At 43.7% G+C, this 16,987-nt stretch overlaps 1 protein-coding gene across 1 annotated transcript in view; it reads left to right on the forward strand.

The window, feature by feature from the left end:
* NAT10 (N-acetyltransferase 10) overlaps positions 1 to 16,987 on the forward strand; it is a 1,889,152-nt gene that overhangs the window by 49,872 nt on the left and 1,822,293 nt on the right. Inside the window, exon 2 of the mRNA XM_044082846.1 lies at positions 15,138 to 15,246. Coding sequence (XP_043938781.1) covers positions 15,139 to 15,246 — 108 coding nt within the window. The 5' untranslated portion in view covers position 15,138. The remainder of the gene's footprint in view (positions 1 to 15,137; positions 15,247 to 16,987) is intronic.

Consider the following 16,987-nt stretch of genomic DNA (forward strand, 5'->3'; position numbering starts at 1 on the left):
GGAGTTTTTTAACTGAGCAGCATATGGCATCTGTTTGAGTCCCTTGTTCCTCTTGGTGAGGTACTTTTTGGGTCTTTCTAATTGCTTCAGGTGTCAGGTAAGGTACATCACAAAAGGGGCATTGTATTCTATGATGGGCCTGATGAGGGATGAATAACTGGGCACGATTACCTCTCTTGATCTAGATGTGAATCCTTTCATGATGAGGTGGGCCATGTAGAAGGTCTTTCTAACCACTTTGGCAATGTGGTTGTCAAAGGTGAGATTGCTATCACCTTGGGTCCCCAGATCCCTTATTACTTTCTCGGTACTTAATGGTTTACCGCCTATGTGGTAGTTTGTGGGCGCATTATTTTTGCCAAAGGGTATGACTATGCACTTTTTGGCATTTAGCTTTAGACCATGGCTCTGGCACCAGTTATCAGTCTCTCTCGGGCCTTTTTGAAGGATGTTTGTGTCAGCTGGAGAGTCGATTGTGGCGCCCAGTTTGCAGTCATCTGCAAACTTGGTGAGCCATAGTCCTCCCACGTTGGACTGTACCTCGGAAAAGTATATACCGAACAAGAGCGGTCCCAGGACAGAACCTTGTGGGACACCACTTGTGACTGGTTTCGAGTCTGACATGGCTCCAGCAACTTTCACTCTGTGGGTTCTGTCTTTGAGCCAGTTTGCGACCCATCTTTTGACATAGGGGTTTATATTTAAGCTGGATAGCTTATCTATGATGCCCGCGTGGGGTATTGTGTCAAATGCCTTTGCTAGGTGTAGATAGGGTGTGTGGACTATCTTCCCTTCATCTATGGCTTTGGTGACTGTTACAAAGAAGTCAGCCAGGTTCAAAAGGCAGGATCTGCCCTTGACGAAGCGAATTGGGTAGGATCTAGTGTCTGTAGGTCCCCACTGTATTTGTTTAGGAGCTCCATGATGATCCTCTCCATAGCCTTGCAGACTAAGCTAGTCAGGCTTATGGGGCGATTTTCCAGGGTCTGTGGAAGCTCAACCTTTGTGGAGTGGGAGCACTGTTGCTGTACGCCATTCTGTGGGCACATATCCTGTAGTGAGCCTGAGGTTGTACAGCTGTTTTATTTGAGGGATTAGTTCTTCTTGGAGTTCATGTAGGACGCAACCCGGGACGCAGTCTGTTCCCATGGAAGCAGTGTTTTTTGCTTTGGAGAGGGCAGCCTTCATCTGAGCATCAGAGATGTTTGGGAGGCAGCCCCCTGCCAGGATAGACACTTGCTCTTTTGGGGGGGAGGGGGTGGAGAAGTTTGCACTGAACCTGTCTGCCATGATATTGGCGATGTCTGTGGGTTCAGTGTATTTTTTGTCATTTAGAATCAACTCAGAGCAAGTCTGGGAGTTGCATCCCAGGTTCCTAACATAACTGAAAAAAGCCTTATGATAGTCTTTAGTGTCCTGTGCAATTTTTCTCTCAAAGTTGGCCTTGGAGGATTTTATGAGGGATCGTAATTTTTTGCTAGTACTGATATATGTGTGTGTGTGTGTGTGTGCATATATATATATATATATGTGTGTGTGTGTGTGTGTGTGCATATATATATGTATATATATATATGTGTGTGTATATATATATATATATATATATATATATATATATATATGTATATATGTATGTGTATATATGTAATATGTATGTAGATATATATATATATATATATATTTATGTATACATATGTGTGTGTATATATATATATATATATATATATATGTGTGTGTGTGTATATATTTATTTATATATATATATGTGTGTGTGTGTGTGTATATATATATATATATATATATATATATATATATATGTATATATATATGTGTGTGTGTGTGTATATATATATATATATATATATATATATATATATGTGTGTAATTCTTTCCATGTACATTCTTTCCTTTTTGTCATTGCAATTTTTTATAGTGTTGAATTTCCTTTTCCCCTTAGTAGTTGTGCATATTTTTTCTGGTTGGAGTGTTGTGTGTAGTTTGTATTGGTTATTTTGTTGCTTAGCAAGTGTTAGTATTGCTTTTTGTTCTGGTCTCAGTTGTTACCTTTTACTTTCTGTTGAAATTTTTTGCGCAATTTTGCTTTGTTGAAGTGGTGAATGTTGTGTATATGGCATATTTTTATGTTTTTGCAGGTGTGTTTCTTAATTTTACTTTTTGCCATTTTAAATAAATGACTTGAGATGTTCCTCCCTGGACTCTCTAAAGAGACCTGATGGAGCTCTCAGAATGTGTGTGTGTGTGTCAGAGGTAGGTGTGCATCTAGCCTTAAGCAGTAGTTTACCATCTCCAAGGATGTTTTCCCAATAAGAGCAAAAGATAATTTAAGATCTGAAGTAGGGAGTTCATTTGTCAGCAACCTTTGGGTCTTGGATGCGTTATCGGATCCGAGCCGGCAACTTGTTTCAAGCTAATGGATCCGAGGTCCTAGCTCCTCCCCTCACCCATAATCCCCTGCTAACCCTCCATGACCTCAGAACTAGTTTGCCGCGCTTGTGGATAGCTGGATTCCTGTGAGCTCGTATAGTGCTGGGCAGTTAAGTCCTATTTTCTGTCACTTTCTAAATTTTTTCACTAAAATTTTTAAGTGTGTAAGTGCTAGGTTCCCTTTATAGTAAAAATATTTTGTATTAAGTAGTTTCCCTTCCTTTGCTGGTCGTTAGAGTGTTTGTGTTGGTGCTGTGTTTTTTGGGGCCTGTGTGTGTGTGTGTTACTTATTTTTCTTTAAGTATGGCTGAGGCCCCAGAAGCCATCTTTTCTAAATGTACTGAGTGTGGCCATGAGCTCTCCCCGGCTGATGGCCACACTCGGTGCGTTCGGTGCCCTGGGGTTGAACACCTCTCCTCAGGCTGTACCATTTGTGTAGCGTTCAACCCCAGGGCACTGAAAGAGTGGAGGTCGAAGCTGGTCTTGGCGGGACTTTTACCCCCGAACTCGGCTCCGGCCTCCACTGCTCCCGTGGCTCCACTACAGCCTGTGGTTGCTGCCATTCCTGCCCCCCTTCCTCCGTCTGGGACTCAAACTCCCGCTAAAGTGTCGGAGGACAGGGAGGCCAGGAGGGAGAAGCACCACAAGCTGCGGGCCGAGACCTCCGTTTCGGCCCTGCCAGCTAAGCGGGCTTCTCCCTCCACTGCTTTTAGGTCTCCTCCTCCTCTGCTCCGATCCCCTTGTTTCTCCCCGGAGCCAGAGGAGGAGGAGGTCCGATCTCCATCTAGGTCATCGAGGCAGCATTCCAGGCCTGCCTCGGTGACCTCTTCGAGATCTACATTTAGTATGACCGATGCAGACTTGGACCGGATGATGCGAAGGTTCATCCCAGGCCCAGCTGCAGATGGGAGTGCCCTTGCCTCCCCCTCCCTTCGGGGGGGGGAGCTAGACACCCTTTTTCCATCCTATTGCTCCTTCTCCGACCCGCTATCCGGGTTCGGAGCGTTTGGAGCCGAGCAGTGTTGGAGCCGGGGGTGGGTCGGCACCAACAGTACTCGGTACTTCGGATCCGACCCTGCCCTCGAGCCTGTCTGATCCGACCTCTCGGAGCCGTGGCCCAAGCTTCGGATCAGAAGGATTCAGTGTGCCTTCGGCTCCGTCCAGGTCGGAGCACACTGGTCCTTTGGATCCGATAGTCTCGGCGCCTGTTCCGATCCCTTCGTCGGATCCTAGTGGGAGCAGACTTTTGGATCCAAGACAGAGTGGTTCTCCCTCGGCCTTAGATGTTGTGGAGAGGGCTCTATTGAGAGCATCGGCTCTTCCCAGCACTCTCTCTCTGCTGGGCCAGGCTTCCATCACCCGGTCAAAGGGACCGCCTGCTTCAATGTCCCAGATGGTTCCCTTGGAACAAGATGTTGCTGGCGAGGCCTCCTTGGACAGCCCCCCCCCCCCCGAGGAAGTGCCCCACAAGCATAAATGCAAGAGGGAGGCACGTGGACTCCCCTGAGTCCTTAACCGAGGACACAGACTTGGAGGAAGGGGAAGGCTCCCCAAGATCACCCCCTGAGGATGTCTCCTTTGGAGACATCATGGAGATGCTGAGGATCAGAGGTGGGTGGTCTGCCCCCAAGTCTTCCTCTGACGAGTCCGTGTTTCTGGAGGCATTCGAAGCAGGCCCGAGTACCTCTTGGGTGTCCCCTCCGGCCGACCCCCTGGTGGACCTCATTACCACCAGGGCGTGGAAGGATCCGGACACCATGGAGCCAATACCGAAACGCCCGGACAAAATACTTGGCCCCCCCTCAGACCGATCACACTGGAGTAAGGGCCCCCCTGTAGATGCCATGTTGACGGTGGCAGCCACGAAGAGGGAATTGGCTCAGGAGAGCCCCTCAGTCCATCCACCGAGCAAGGAGTCCCGCTCGGTGGACCGCTTAGGGAAGCGAGTTTTCTCGGTAAGGTCTCTGAACTATATGGCACATGTCATCAGGATGCAGCAGGATCTTATCAAAGAATACGCTGCCCCCCCCCCCCCCGAGTCCATGTCGGCGGATGACAAGCAATTGTACTCCACCCGAAAGGCCACTCTGAGATCAATTTCAAATACCTCTATGCGGTTATTGTCCCACGCCACAGAGGGAGCCGCTGGGGCTAGTGGAGCAGGCCTAGTCATGAGACGTCAGGCCTGGCTCAGTCATTGTGACTTTGCGGAGCCTTTTAAAGCATCCTTTGCGAACGCCCCTTTCGATGGTTCTGCCCCGTTTGGCAAAACGGTTCGCGAGACACTTGTCCAGAGCGAGAAGGACGGGAAGACGTTGTCTGCCGTTCGCTTCTCTGCACCCCAGCGGTCCTTTTCAAAGAACCAAAAGGGTCAGAAGAAGATGTGGTTCCAGAAATCGCAAGATTCCCAACCCGCTCCGGACAACCAGTCCTACCGTGGCAGAGGAGGACAGGGAGGACGCCGCCCCAGGGGCAGAGGGGCTCCGAGAAACTTTGGGTCCAGAGAACCTTTCTCTGAGCGGCCTGCGCAGCAGCCCTGAAGGGTTGCCCGGCTGCTCCACTCTGGAGGCAGTCGGGGGCGCTTCTCGGAACACCTAGCGGCATGGGAGTCCATCACGACAGACCGCTGGGTGCTTCACATTATATCCAGAGGGTACAAAATACCAATACCCCATGTCCCCAAATTCAAAAACCTCCCCGATGTACCACCCGATCAGAGGGAGGCCGCAGCCGCAGAAATTCAGCAGCTGCTAAGAAAAAGAGCCAACCAGCTTGTCCCCCAAGGCCAGCTCGGATTAGGGTTCTACTCCAGGTTCTTTTTGGTGCCAAAAAAGACGGGGGACTTGAGACCGATTCTAGACCTTTCCCGCTTGAACCTGTCAGTAACCAAGGAAAAATTCCGAATGGTCTCTCTTCAATCTATTCTCCCCCTTCTAAGGGAGAACAATTGGATGTGCTCTATAGACCTCAAGGATGTGTACTACCACATTCTAATGGACAGACGATCCAGGAGGTTCCTCCGCTTCCGGCTGGGAGCCAGTCACTACCAGTTCAGGGTCCTTCCCTTTGGCCTCACCACAGCCCCCAGAGTGTTCACCAAGGTATTAGCAGTGATTGCGGCCCACCTGAGACTCCAGGGAATACAGGTCTTTCTGTACCTGGATGACTGGCTCCTGACCGCCCCAACAAGGCATCTACTTTGCTCAGCCAGAGACTTCTTTCTCCGCCTAGCCCCACAGTTAGGCATCACCATCAATGCCGACAAATCCCTTCTGGCCCCAACACAAGTCATAGAATTCATAGGTGCCAGAATAGACACCAGAGAGCTACGAGCCTTTCTAACTTCCGAGAGAATCCGGAATTTGCAACTCCATGTGCGGGCTATCCTTCAATCAAAGACAACACCAGCGGAATTGGTCCTGAGGGCACTAGGCTCCATGGCGGCAGTGATTACGCTCCTTCCATGCGCCCGTCTGAACATGCGGGTACTGCAATGGACACTTCTAGTGCAATGGTCTTTTCTATCCCTTACTCTTCACCACCCCGTTGCTGTCAGCAAGGCTTGCAGGAGGGCTCTACTATGGTGGCTCCAAGCCTCGGACCTCCATATGGGCCGTCCCTTCTGCACCTCTCCCCTTCTTGCCAGGGTGACCACGGATGCCTCCCGCCTCGGGTGGGGGGGGCATTATTCAGGCAGGACGGTCCAAGGCACGTGGAACGACACAGAGACCTCCCTGCATATCAACGTTCTGGAGATGAGAGCAGTGCTGTTCGCGTTGCAAGCACTTCAGGATCTCCTCCCCATAGGAACGATTGCATTTCAGTCGGACAACATGTCTGTTGTCTGGTACATCAACAAACAGGGGGGAACCAGATCTTACCCTCTATGCCGCGAAGCCATGAGAGTGTGGGAATGGACGATCTCCACCAACCGCTTTCTGATTGCAACGCACATTCCGGGATGGATCAACATCCTAGCGGACTAACTCAATCGCACCCTTCTTACCCCATACGAGTGGTCTCTCAATCCACTAGTAGCGAAGCAGATATTCGCAGTATGAGGGCAACCTTGCTGCGATCTTTTTGTGTCTCCATCAAACACCAAATGCGGCAATTTCTTCGCCCTAATCCCCCCTCCAGGGGAAACTCCAAGAGACGCTCTGGTGGATGCTTGGCCACCCGGTTTACTTTATGCCTATCCTCCTCTACCCCTGATGCTGCAACTCTTACAGAAAGCCTCACGGTTGGGGAGCAGGATGATCCTCATTGCCTCATTCTGGCCTTGGCAAATTTGGTTCCCTTACCTATGGTCTCACCTTGTGAATCCTCCTTGGATTGTAGATCCCAGTCCGGATCTCATCTCCCATCCATCGAACTTACCGACCCCTAACCTGGACAATCTGAAACTGACAGCTTGGTTGCTCCAGTTCCACTCCTAGTTAGGACTCCCGGTATCTCTTCACCAGTTAAAGCCATCCTTGTGGCAGCGCATAAGCCCTCCACCAGGAAAGTGTACCGCAGTAAATGGAAACGTTTTTCCATCTGGGCGGAGCATCATGATCTAGATCCCTTTACGGCTCCTCTTCCGTCCGTATTAGACTTCCTAACTGAACTCTTTCAGGAAGGTGCTAGTTGTTCAACTGTCAAAGTGCAATTGGCAGCCATATCACATTACCATGTGGGACATGATACAGGGCCTTTGATGTCGGCCAAGTTGTGTAAAACCTTTTTCAAGGGCACCTTCTTACTTGGACCCCCTATAAAGGAAGCTGTGCCACCATGGGATCTTTCACTAGTTCTTCAAGCCTTGACTGCTCCACCTTTTGAACCTGCTGCTTCAGTAGATCTCAAATTCTTGTCTTGGAAAACAGCATTCCTTGTAGCCATCACTTCAGCAAAAAGTGTTTCGGAGCTTCAAGCTCTTTCTGTGAAGCCTCCTTATTTGATCTTTCACACAGACAGAGTGTACCTCAGGATCAGTCCCTCTTATCTTCCCAAGATAGCATCAGAAACCAACATAAATCAATCCATAAATTTACTGGTTTTCTTCCCTAAATATCAGAATAAGGGAGAGTACAAGCTGCACTCATTAGATGTTCATAGGCAGCTTCGCTTTTATACTCATAGAACAGCTGGCCATAGACAATCCGACCAGCTTTTCGTTTCCTTTGCCAAATTTAATTTGGGGAAAGCGATTTCAAAAGTTTCTTTATCACGCTGGATTTCTCAATGTATCCTATTGGCGTATCAAGCCTCTGGGAGACCCGCACCCGAAGGAGTTCGTGCACATTCCACTTGTTCCATCTCTACTTCTGTGGCCTTCAAGTCTAGAGTTCCATTGGATGATATTTGTTCGGCAGCCACTTGGGCTTCATCTCATACCTTTATTAACCACTACAAACTGGACGTGATTTCTAGAGGGAGAGCATCCTTTGGCTCTGCGGTACTTCGCAATATCCTTCCATGATGGCCACCCAGGGTGCAGGTAGCTGACAAATGAACTCCCTACTTCAGATTAAGAAGTTATGTACTCACCATAACGTTCCATCTGAGTAGGTAGCTTCATTTGTCTGCAACCATCCCCCCCTCCTTCCCCCTGGCCTTCTTCAGATCTGTTTGTAGTTGGATACCCATTTTTTTGGGTATATATTGAGGGGTAAACTCGATCTGAGGTCATGGAGGGTTAGCAGGGAATTATGGGTGAGGGGAGGAGCTAGGAGCTTAGATCCATTAGCTTGAAACAAGTTGCCGGCTCGGATCCGATATCGGATCCAAGACCCGCAGGTTGCAGACAAATGAAGCTACCTACTCAGATGGCATGTTATGGTGAGTACATAACTTCTTATTTTCGGTGTCATTCAAAGGGGTACAGTATATTTCAGCTAGGGAGGAGATGCTAGACCGTCCTAACTCACTAACCCCCTCATCTGACTTCTTTGTATTGGTCAAAACCTCATCCACCTTCCTAGTGCCTTTTTGTAGGCAATGTCAGTCTTTTAAAGCTTTCAACATAACTAAACTGAATGTGGATAACATTAAGGTGTTGCAGAGTACTAAGGGCCTTAAAAAATATTCCTGAAAAACTTCGATATAGGCATAGTCACAGAGACTAGGTTGAAGGACAGTGAAAGCACTCTACCAATTCAACGCTTTAGTGCCTTTCACTTGTTTCGGCATGCTACATTAGATTAATGCACTAAAGGTCGGGATGTCTCTGTATTTTCATGCGTTCTTAAAACTCCCTTCCAGACTCGTTGGTAAAGCAACTTACTTGGAACTCCTCCACGTCCAACCTAGAACAAATCTCTTTTCACCTTATAGCTAACTGCAGGACCCCTTTCATTTTATGGATGACCTGAAGTTCATCTATATTCTAGTCTTCTTAGACAAGATTATCTACCATGTCCTAGACAGCTACAGGCCATCTTATATGACCCACTCTGCACTCAACTCTTACCTAGACCTACTAGAGGTACTTGTCATCCAACCAAATACCCTAATCACTGGAGGCTTACCCCTCTGTATACTAGGAAATGTACACTGCCCCCAACTCACAGGCACAAAGTTTGCTGGACTTGGTCAACACAAACACCCTGGACCATATAGTGTGCACTCCAGCCTGAGGTTCAAACATATTGGATCTGATACTTAGCAACTTGGAAAAGTTACACTCTTCAGCTACATCCTCAGAACAGGTTACATGTGGGGTGAATAGAGGGCTGCACCAGTCATCATCCTTTGTAAGGCCTGGATCATCAACTGACCTAGGAACTACAGCTATATCTGCCTGACAAGTGTAATTTTGCAAAGTCATGGACGAAATTATGGAAATGATCAACAAAGACATTGGCAACCTACAGACACTGGACCCATCCCAGTTTGGCTTTAAAGGAAGATCTTGCCTGCTCATCCTGGTAGACAACTTTGAGAGGGTCACGAAGGCTGTGGATGAGGGGCAAATGGCGCATACCACCTACCTTGACTTGCCCAAGGTGTTTGATACTCTACCCATCTATGGTGGTACTGAAAACTCAGAACTAGGCATAAATTCCTACATAACTCACTGGATTGCTGTCTGCCTCACATATAGGACCCATAGAACTCTGGCTTGGTGTGACCACCTCTTCCTGGAGAATGGTCACCAGTTGAGGACCTAGGAGCTTTGTGTTGGGGGATGCTCCTGTTTTGGCTTCTACTTCTCAAAAGTAAAGGCTAATGCCTTAAGACCGCTGTCTCACCAAGCTCGCAGATGATTGTAAATTAGGAACGATCATAGATTCCTCCATGACAGCAATATCTTATAAGAAGTTGTAATACAAATGATTGGTGCCAAAGCCATAGATTTAAAACTGAATGTCAAGAAATGCATTGTAGTGCCCTTTGGGAAACCATCTACCCAAGCTAATTACTCGATCGATAAATACCTGTAGGAGTTGACCCAATAGTTAGAGATCTGGGAACATATGAAGGCAGTTGTCTGGCCTTCAATCGACACGTAACCAAGATAGTAAGAAAATCATTCTGGGTCGTCCCAACTCATAAGCAAGAGTATGGCATCGAAGTCCAAGGAAATTACAGTGCCACTCTACTCGGCCCTTAACAAGAATATCGGAACCATCCTTGAGTACAATTCACTCTTTGGCATGTACCAAAACAGGCAATTGCAACAGCTGGAATTCCCACAGAGTTTCTTCACCAAGGGAATCCAGGTTATGGATACCCTATCCCACACAGATCGCCTTAAGACCATATCCCTGTACTTAAGTATCCTACAGTTTACTAATTGGCAATCTATGCCTAGCATACAAGGCATCCTCGGATCCAGCTCTGATGGATCTCTCGCACTTACAAAAAACAGCACCAGAAACACTAGATCTGAACTTTGCTTGCAACATAAATAGAAAATGCTGGAGAGACTGGTGTGTCTCAAAGGGTCCTTGCAGTAGGGAATAAGCTCCCTATCTATGTGAGGCAGAGTTCATCCCTGACCACATTCAAAAGAAACCTTTTTTTTCCTTCTTCAAATGCCTTTATTGAATTATCACTTGTGACAGACATGACAAACGTTATACTTCACATATATTACTTTATGTGGTATAAACTAAGCAGTATTATAAATTATACAATTTCTATATATATATATATATATATATTTTTTTTTTTTTTTTTTAACAAGAAACATCTGTATTAAAACATCACTTACTGTATAGGCAATTATACATTGATATAAATGAAAACAAATATTCAAAAGAAAACTTTATTATTGGATGGGAAATCACAAATTCACCCTTGATCTAGCCTTCTTGTCTCTGATGGACATAGGTCAACAGTAAGTAAATTTTTCCCCAACTAACATAACCTTCGGCTACCCTTTCACTAATGCATACCCCACCATGTTGGCATCCAAGGAGCTTTGGGGCCAAATTGCGTTGGGTTGCTTGGTTAGGCTTGTAAAGACCCTGGTTGTCATAGGACTAGTATAAACCTATGATCCTATTTATGCCCCCAGGCTCATATTCCCTATGCAGCTGTTATGGAGTTCTTATGTATCAAGTTAAACACCCTTCTAGAAGACTTCAACTATCCCTCTATAAACTGGGAGACTTGAACATCTTCAAACATGTATGCCCAGAGACTTTTGGACTTCATCCATGCAAAGTCTGTGCAACAGTTAGTGTGTACCCCAACCAGGGCTGACAGAATCCAGTTCTTGACCCGTACACATGGGGCAGCGCTGCTGTCCACCAATTGTTTCCTCCTTCATAGTCTAACTGGACTACAAGTTAGTCACATTCATCTGAAACCTCCCCCAATACTTCTGTATTCAATGACCATGCAGAGGGTAGTTTTACTAAAACTGAGTGATGACAGGGATAAATTCAAAAGTCATGTCCACCCCAACGATCACACTCATTATGCAGAGTCATTTACTGTCCAATTCTATGCACATGTAAATAGCTGCATAGATGCATCCGTCTCCCTCAGAAATAACACTAAATGTAAAATGAAACATGTGTGGTGCAACCTTAATATAAACCGACTGTATAATAAAATAATTGCACTCAAAAATAAATATAACTTTCAAGAAGCCAAAGACACTTTTGCTTAATAAAACCAGGAATTCTGGATCTTGCTAAAAATAACCAATGTCAGTTCAGAAATAAAAATTGCTATTTTGTGAAATATGGTTACAAAGCCTTTAACTGTGTTAGAAACCTAAAAAATAATGCCTAGCAAAGATTCAAAGAAGCTTTATTGTCATTTAGAAAACACAAGTTCTACCTAAACGAAATTTCAAGTGTCACCTCTTTTACAGTAGAAAACAAATGCAAAAAGACATGATGGGTATAAAAGAATAAACAATAACTAGTACAAAAGTAAATATCTAAGCAGCTGATGCACATGCTGTGTACTCTGTTTATATGCACTGGACAACACTGGATGAAAATACATGAAAAGAAAAGTGCACTATACACAAGAGGTGAGATTGGATGATATTGCACATAAGGAAGTGTTTGAAATTGCACTTGAATGAGAACATATTAATTTTAGTATGCACTAAATAAATAGAATTACGGTATGCCGCGGTGGTGCAGCGGTAGCGTTGTTTCCTCACAAGAGGTTCTCCCATTCGATTCTCGGCTAGAGTGCAGGGGAGTGCCTTCTGTGTGGAGTCTGTATGTCCTCCCCGCGGTTGGGTGGGCATTCGAAAGATGTGTAAATGGGCGTGCCTTCGTTGAAGGTTGAACGTCGAGCTGGCACCTCGGCGTTCCTGAAAATCTACTGCCAATCATTAGCGGACTGGAGTTCCGCTGTGGCGACCCCTAATAGGGAAAAGCCGAAAGACAACAACTGTATGGAAAAACTGAGCAGATCTAATAGTGCTAATATGACATACTTGGACCTAGAGGACTGATGAATTTAACTCTTAACTTCACCCCTTTCTCCCCTCAAATATTCTCCAATCAAATACCTGCATCTACAACCCCCAGTCTCCCAAGAACAAGTTCTCAGTGTACTACCTATGTCTATTGGCTTGGATAACCTACCGGGTTGTGTAGTAGTAAGCCTGAAACATGCGTGACTTGTAAGCCTCTATAAAGGCTATTCACTATTAGCTTCAAAACAGGCTTTATGCTGGATGACTGGAGGACAGCAACAGTCATTTTTTTGCACAAAGTTGGGGGCGTCAGTAGACCCGTATTATTACAGACCCATATGCCTGACCATTCTCTTCCATAAGGATATGGAAAGGATCATTGTGCTACTAATAAGGGTAGAGAGAACCTACAGACTCTTGATGTAACCCAGTCTAGATTTGTCAAGGCAGGTCCTTCTTACTTAGCACGGTTAATTTATTCAGAGAAGTCACTGAGGTAATTGGTAAGGACATATCTGTGTGCACTGCTTATCTGCATCTTGCAAAGGCATTCAGTACCATCATACGCTCTGGCATCATAGCTAAATTCCCCCAGCTAAATGTTAACTCCTGTGTAACTTGCTGATGCAATCAAGCTCACAAATAGAACCCAGGAAGTAAAGGTCAGCGGCTCCACCTCCTCAAAAGACCTATCACTAGCAGAGTGCCCCTGTGTTCAGTACTTGGGCCTGTCCTCTTTGATTTGTACTTCTCAATGCACAAAGTTTAAGGGTTTGTGTTTGTATCTTGCCAAGTTTGTAGATGACTGCACATTGGTGCTATCATAAACTACCAGTATCCTACAAGAGGGCCTGTCCCAAACAAATAGTTGGTATCTAAACTATGGACTAAAACTTAATGCCAAGAAATGTATAAACGTCTCATTCAGCTAGCATGACTCTTCATGTAATAATTAGATTGACAATACCCCTCTTGAAAATTGAGCTTCAAGTTATGGCTCTGGAAACCTATGTCGAGAGTGAACTGCCCATTGATCGCCACATATCCACTATTGTAAGGAAATATTATTTCATCCCAGAACTTGTATTTAAGGGTATGGTATTTTGATCCAGGTGGTTATAGAGTATAATGGCCTTTCAGTATGCACCTGTCAAAGGATTTATCACAACTAGAATGTCAACATTGTTTTCTCACTTTAAAAAAAAAAGTAAAGGGCCTAAATCTTAAAAACTGTGCTGACTGTCTCAAAGCCTTATTTATTCTTCTGTTTGTGTCATACAGGCTATTAAGATGTGACCTCTGCCTCGCATATAAAGCCTTATTAGACCCTATTCTGTGAAACCTATTAATCATTTGTAAATTCAGTAGTGTCATAAACACTCACTGAAGAGACTTAAATCATCTTTTTTTCCTTTTGCAAAATTAATGTGTGTTGCAGGGATAGGTATGTATTACAAAGGTAACACCTCCGGTGAAACAGTCTTCCACTCTACAGAGTACTTCCTGTACTCGTTTTGAAGCATAATTTGGATGAACCAGATAGGTAACCTTATGTTCACTTCTAGTTTTGCACCATTGGACCTCTTGGTTGGGATGAGATGTGTAATTACCAAAATGTACACTTGTTTGGCCAATCCTTTGATGTTTGTATTGCAAATTATAAGTGGTGACAATGGAAATGCAAGGCTATGCTTCTTAAGATACTCCGATCAGTAGCCTCGTAAGTATCTGTAAACTTATTAAGCTGATAGTAAGAAAACAAGTAGTTGAATCTCTCTCTAAGTAGATGTAGATTTATTATTTTTAGTTAGGAAGTGCTCTTTGAGAGCTGTTCATGTTTTTGTACCTAGTTACCTTACCAAACCTCATTGGAGTCCAGAAAGCCAAGTACTCTTTTACCTTAATGCATAGTAAAGGTGTACAGCACATAACTTGGTGGGAATGCATCATCATTATAGTAGCAGGTAAAGATGATCAGAAAAACAAAAGCTGAGACATTGGTTTCATTACATTCACATTGAATGGGCATTTATATATCGACACATATTGTACAACTAGTAAATCTTCATAATTTGTTAGACTTCTATATCATGTCTTTAAGTAGGGCCATGAGGTGTTTAATTCATAATTTAAAATTGCTAGGTTTGGAAATGTTTGGGGAGGGGGGGTCAATGTCTATACAGAGACTAAGATTTTGGTTAATACTGATTTCAGGTAAATTGTTATTAGCAATATCTGAGAGCACAAAATTGTATGAAGAGGGTATATTTTCCAAGCACAGAGCTTATGCAATATAATTAAAAGCTAAGAAGGAAAATAGAATGTTTAAACGAGTGGAAAGCTTGCAAGGAGAAGTTAAAACATTTGAAAGCTTGCAAGGAGAAGTTAAAACATTTGAAGGGTTTGGCATTAGTTTGTTCTTGGTTGCCGTGCATTTGTGGCGTATGGGCATCCACCCTTTGTCCATGTGAGTTTTTGCCTAGTGCTGCAGTTTTGTTCTACATTCTAAAGAATGTGTAGGATATGAGATGCATGTGCCATGCGTGTGAATATGTCCATTTTGCAATTTGCTTGTGCCGTTTCCAGGATTAGTTTGTCTTGCACCTATTGAGTACATGAATAATCTACAGCTGTTTTGCTACCCTGTGTTGGCTTTAGTGGATAATTGGAAAATAAATGATTGTATGTTCCTTAAATAGCAGTGTGTACACATTTAAATTTGAAACGTATTTCCTATCTAAAATGTCAGTGAACAAATTTTTAGATGGCTGAATGTATGGACTAAAAGCAATTCTCTCTTTCTCTTTCCTAGAATGCAGAGGAAAAAAGTGGACAACCGTATTAGAGTCCTGATAGAAAATGGAGTTGTGGAACGACATCGGACCATGTTTGTTGTGGTGGGAGACCATGGGAAAGACCAGGTATGGAGGCATTTTGGAAAAAGCATTAAAATCATTGTGAAATGTTTCTAGAAAAGGGGGATATGATGAAATAGTTAAAGTAGCCATCCTTTAAACTGCCCAGATGTGGGAGACATCACTTTCCGAAATGTACTTTTAATGCCTTTATTAAGTTATACTATAACACAGGCATACATACATTAATGTAAAAAGAAAACAGGCTATATTAATACGTTTCCAGTTATGTGCATTGTACATCACATATGTTCTTTTTGTAATTATCAGCCCAACATTAAGGGAAGGCAGAAATTGAGTAATTTATGTAAATCTTCTTCCTCCTCTTGACCGATATTCTGCATGTATTTTTCCCACAATTTACATTTATTTTTATGTAATTGCTCTTTCTTTTTTCTAAACATCCTACTTCTAGTTCTTTTATCTGTGTTACAATATTCAATACTTCAAATGCAGGTGGTTTAGACTTTAATTTTCCATTTTCTTGTGATTTGCTTTTTTTTTTCTTTTTTTTTGCAGCCAACAGAATTAAACTTAGCAATGCCTTACTTGTGTCCCAGCTAAAAAGAATCTCTGTTAGTTACAGCCATTTGCTCACACAGTATTTCTGACAGAGCACTCTGTAGGGAATTTTTAAAATCTGCTAACTCACTACACTCCCAAAGCGTATGTTCCCAGATATATTTTTCTTCCCCATAACACCCCCAACTACATTTGGAAAAAATTTTTTGGAGTCTGTTTGGAGTATGGAAAATACCTATGCCAACACTTCCAAGCAAAAATTCTAAACCTTTTAGACTTTGTGGCGTACTTGGAAGCATACATATGTCTTTCCATTGATCCCTTATAAATTTCTCATCCAGTCTCTCTTTCCAGTCTTTTCTAACTTACTCTGATTCTTATAATAACTGTTCAGTACTTCACATGTCCTACAAATTATCTATTTTTTAACTGCTTCTGTTCTAGGTTCATCTAAAACTCTACCAGAGCAAGTGTTTAACTTAGGATCCTCCTCCCTTTCTCTTTGCCTATATTCTATCAATCCTTAGTAGGGGAGGCAGTCTGTAGTTTGCAGTACAGCTCTTTTTGGCCTCACCCCATTCTCTTACCTTTCACTCTGTAGTTAGTTCCGAATACCGTAATTCCTTTGCCAATTTTTTGCAGTGAAGTCCAGCTACGTCTTGCCTGTTCTGTGTACCCCTGCTTGCAGCCATACCTGTCAGTAAAATCTCCTTTCTCCATTCTTATGTTGGTTTGGTTCTTAGAATGCTTTTTGCTACTTTATGAATATAATATTCTGTATGTCTGTTATCCTCTCTAAGGAGCTGCATCCAAAATCCCACAGTTTCCTTATTTTTTGAATATCCGCCTGCTTCTTCATACTTTTCAAATTTGAATGATCACTTTCTGCTTCTTAGGTTTGTAAGCCTTAATTTTGTAGCTTTGTAAAATACCCCTTCACATGTTATAATCCTAAACCATCTTGTTTTGTTGGATCAATCAACTTATCCCACTTAACACTTGCCCTCCCAGATAAATTCCTTTAACTCTTTATTATTGTCCGTATCTTCTCCTCTGGTTGATTTTAAAACTATGCCTGACCTGTGTATAAGACTAAAGGGACTAAAAACATTTTTATTGCTAGTATCTTACTATCCATATTCATAAACAAGAGGTTCTAGTTTCTGTATTATCATTTGTTTAGACTCCTTGACTACCATAGTAGAGGCCTCTCTAATCTATACTT

This window comes from Protopterus annectens, chromosome 9.part0 (assembly GCF_019279795.1).
Source record: "Protopterus annectens isolate FY-2018-M chromosome 9.part0, PAN1.0, whole genome shotgun sequence".
Lineage (NCBI taxonomy): Eukaryota > Metazoa > Chordata > Ceratodontiformes > Protopteridae > Protopterus > Protopterus annectens.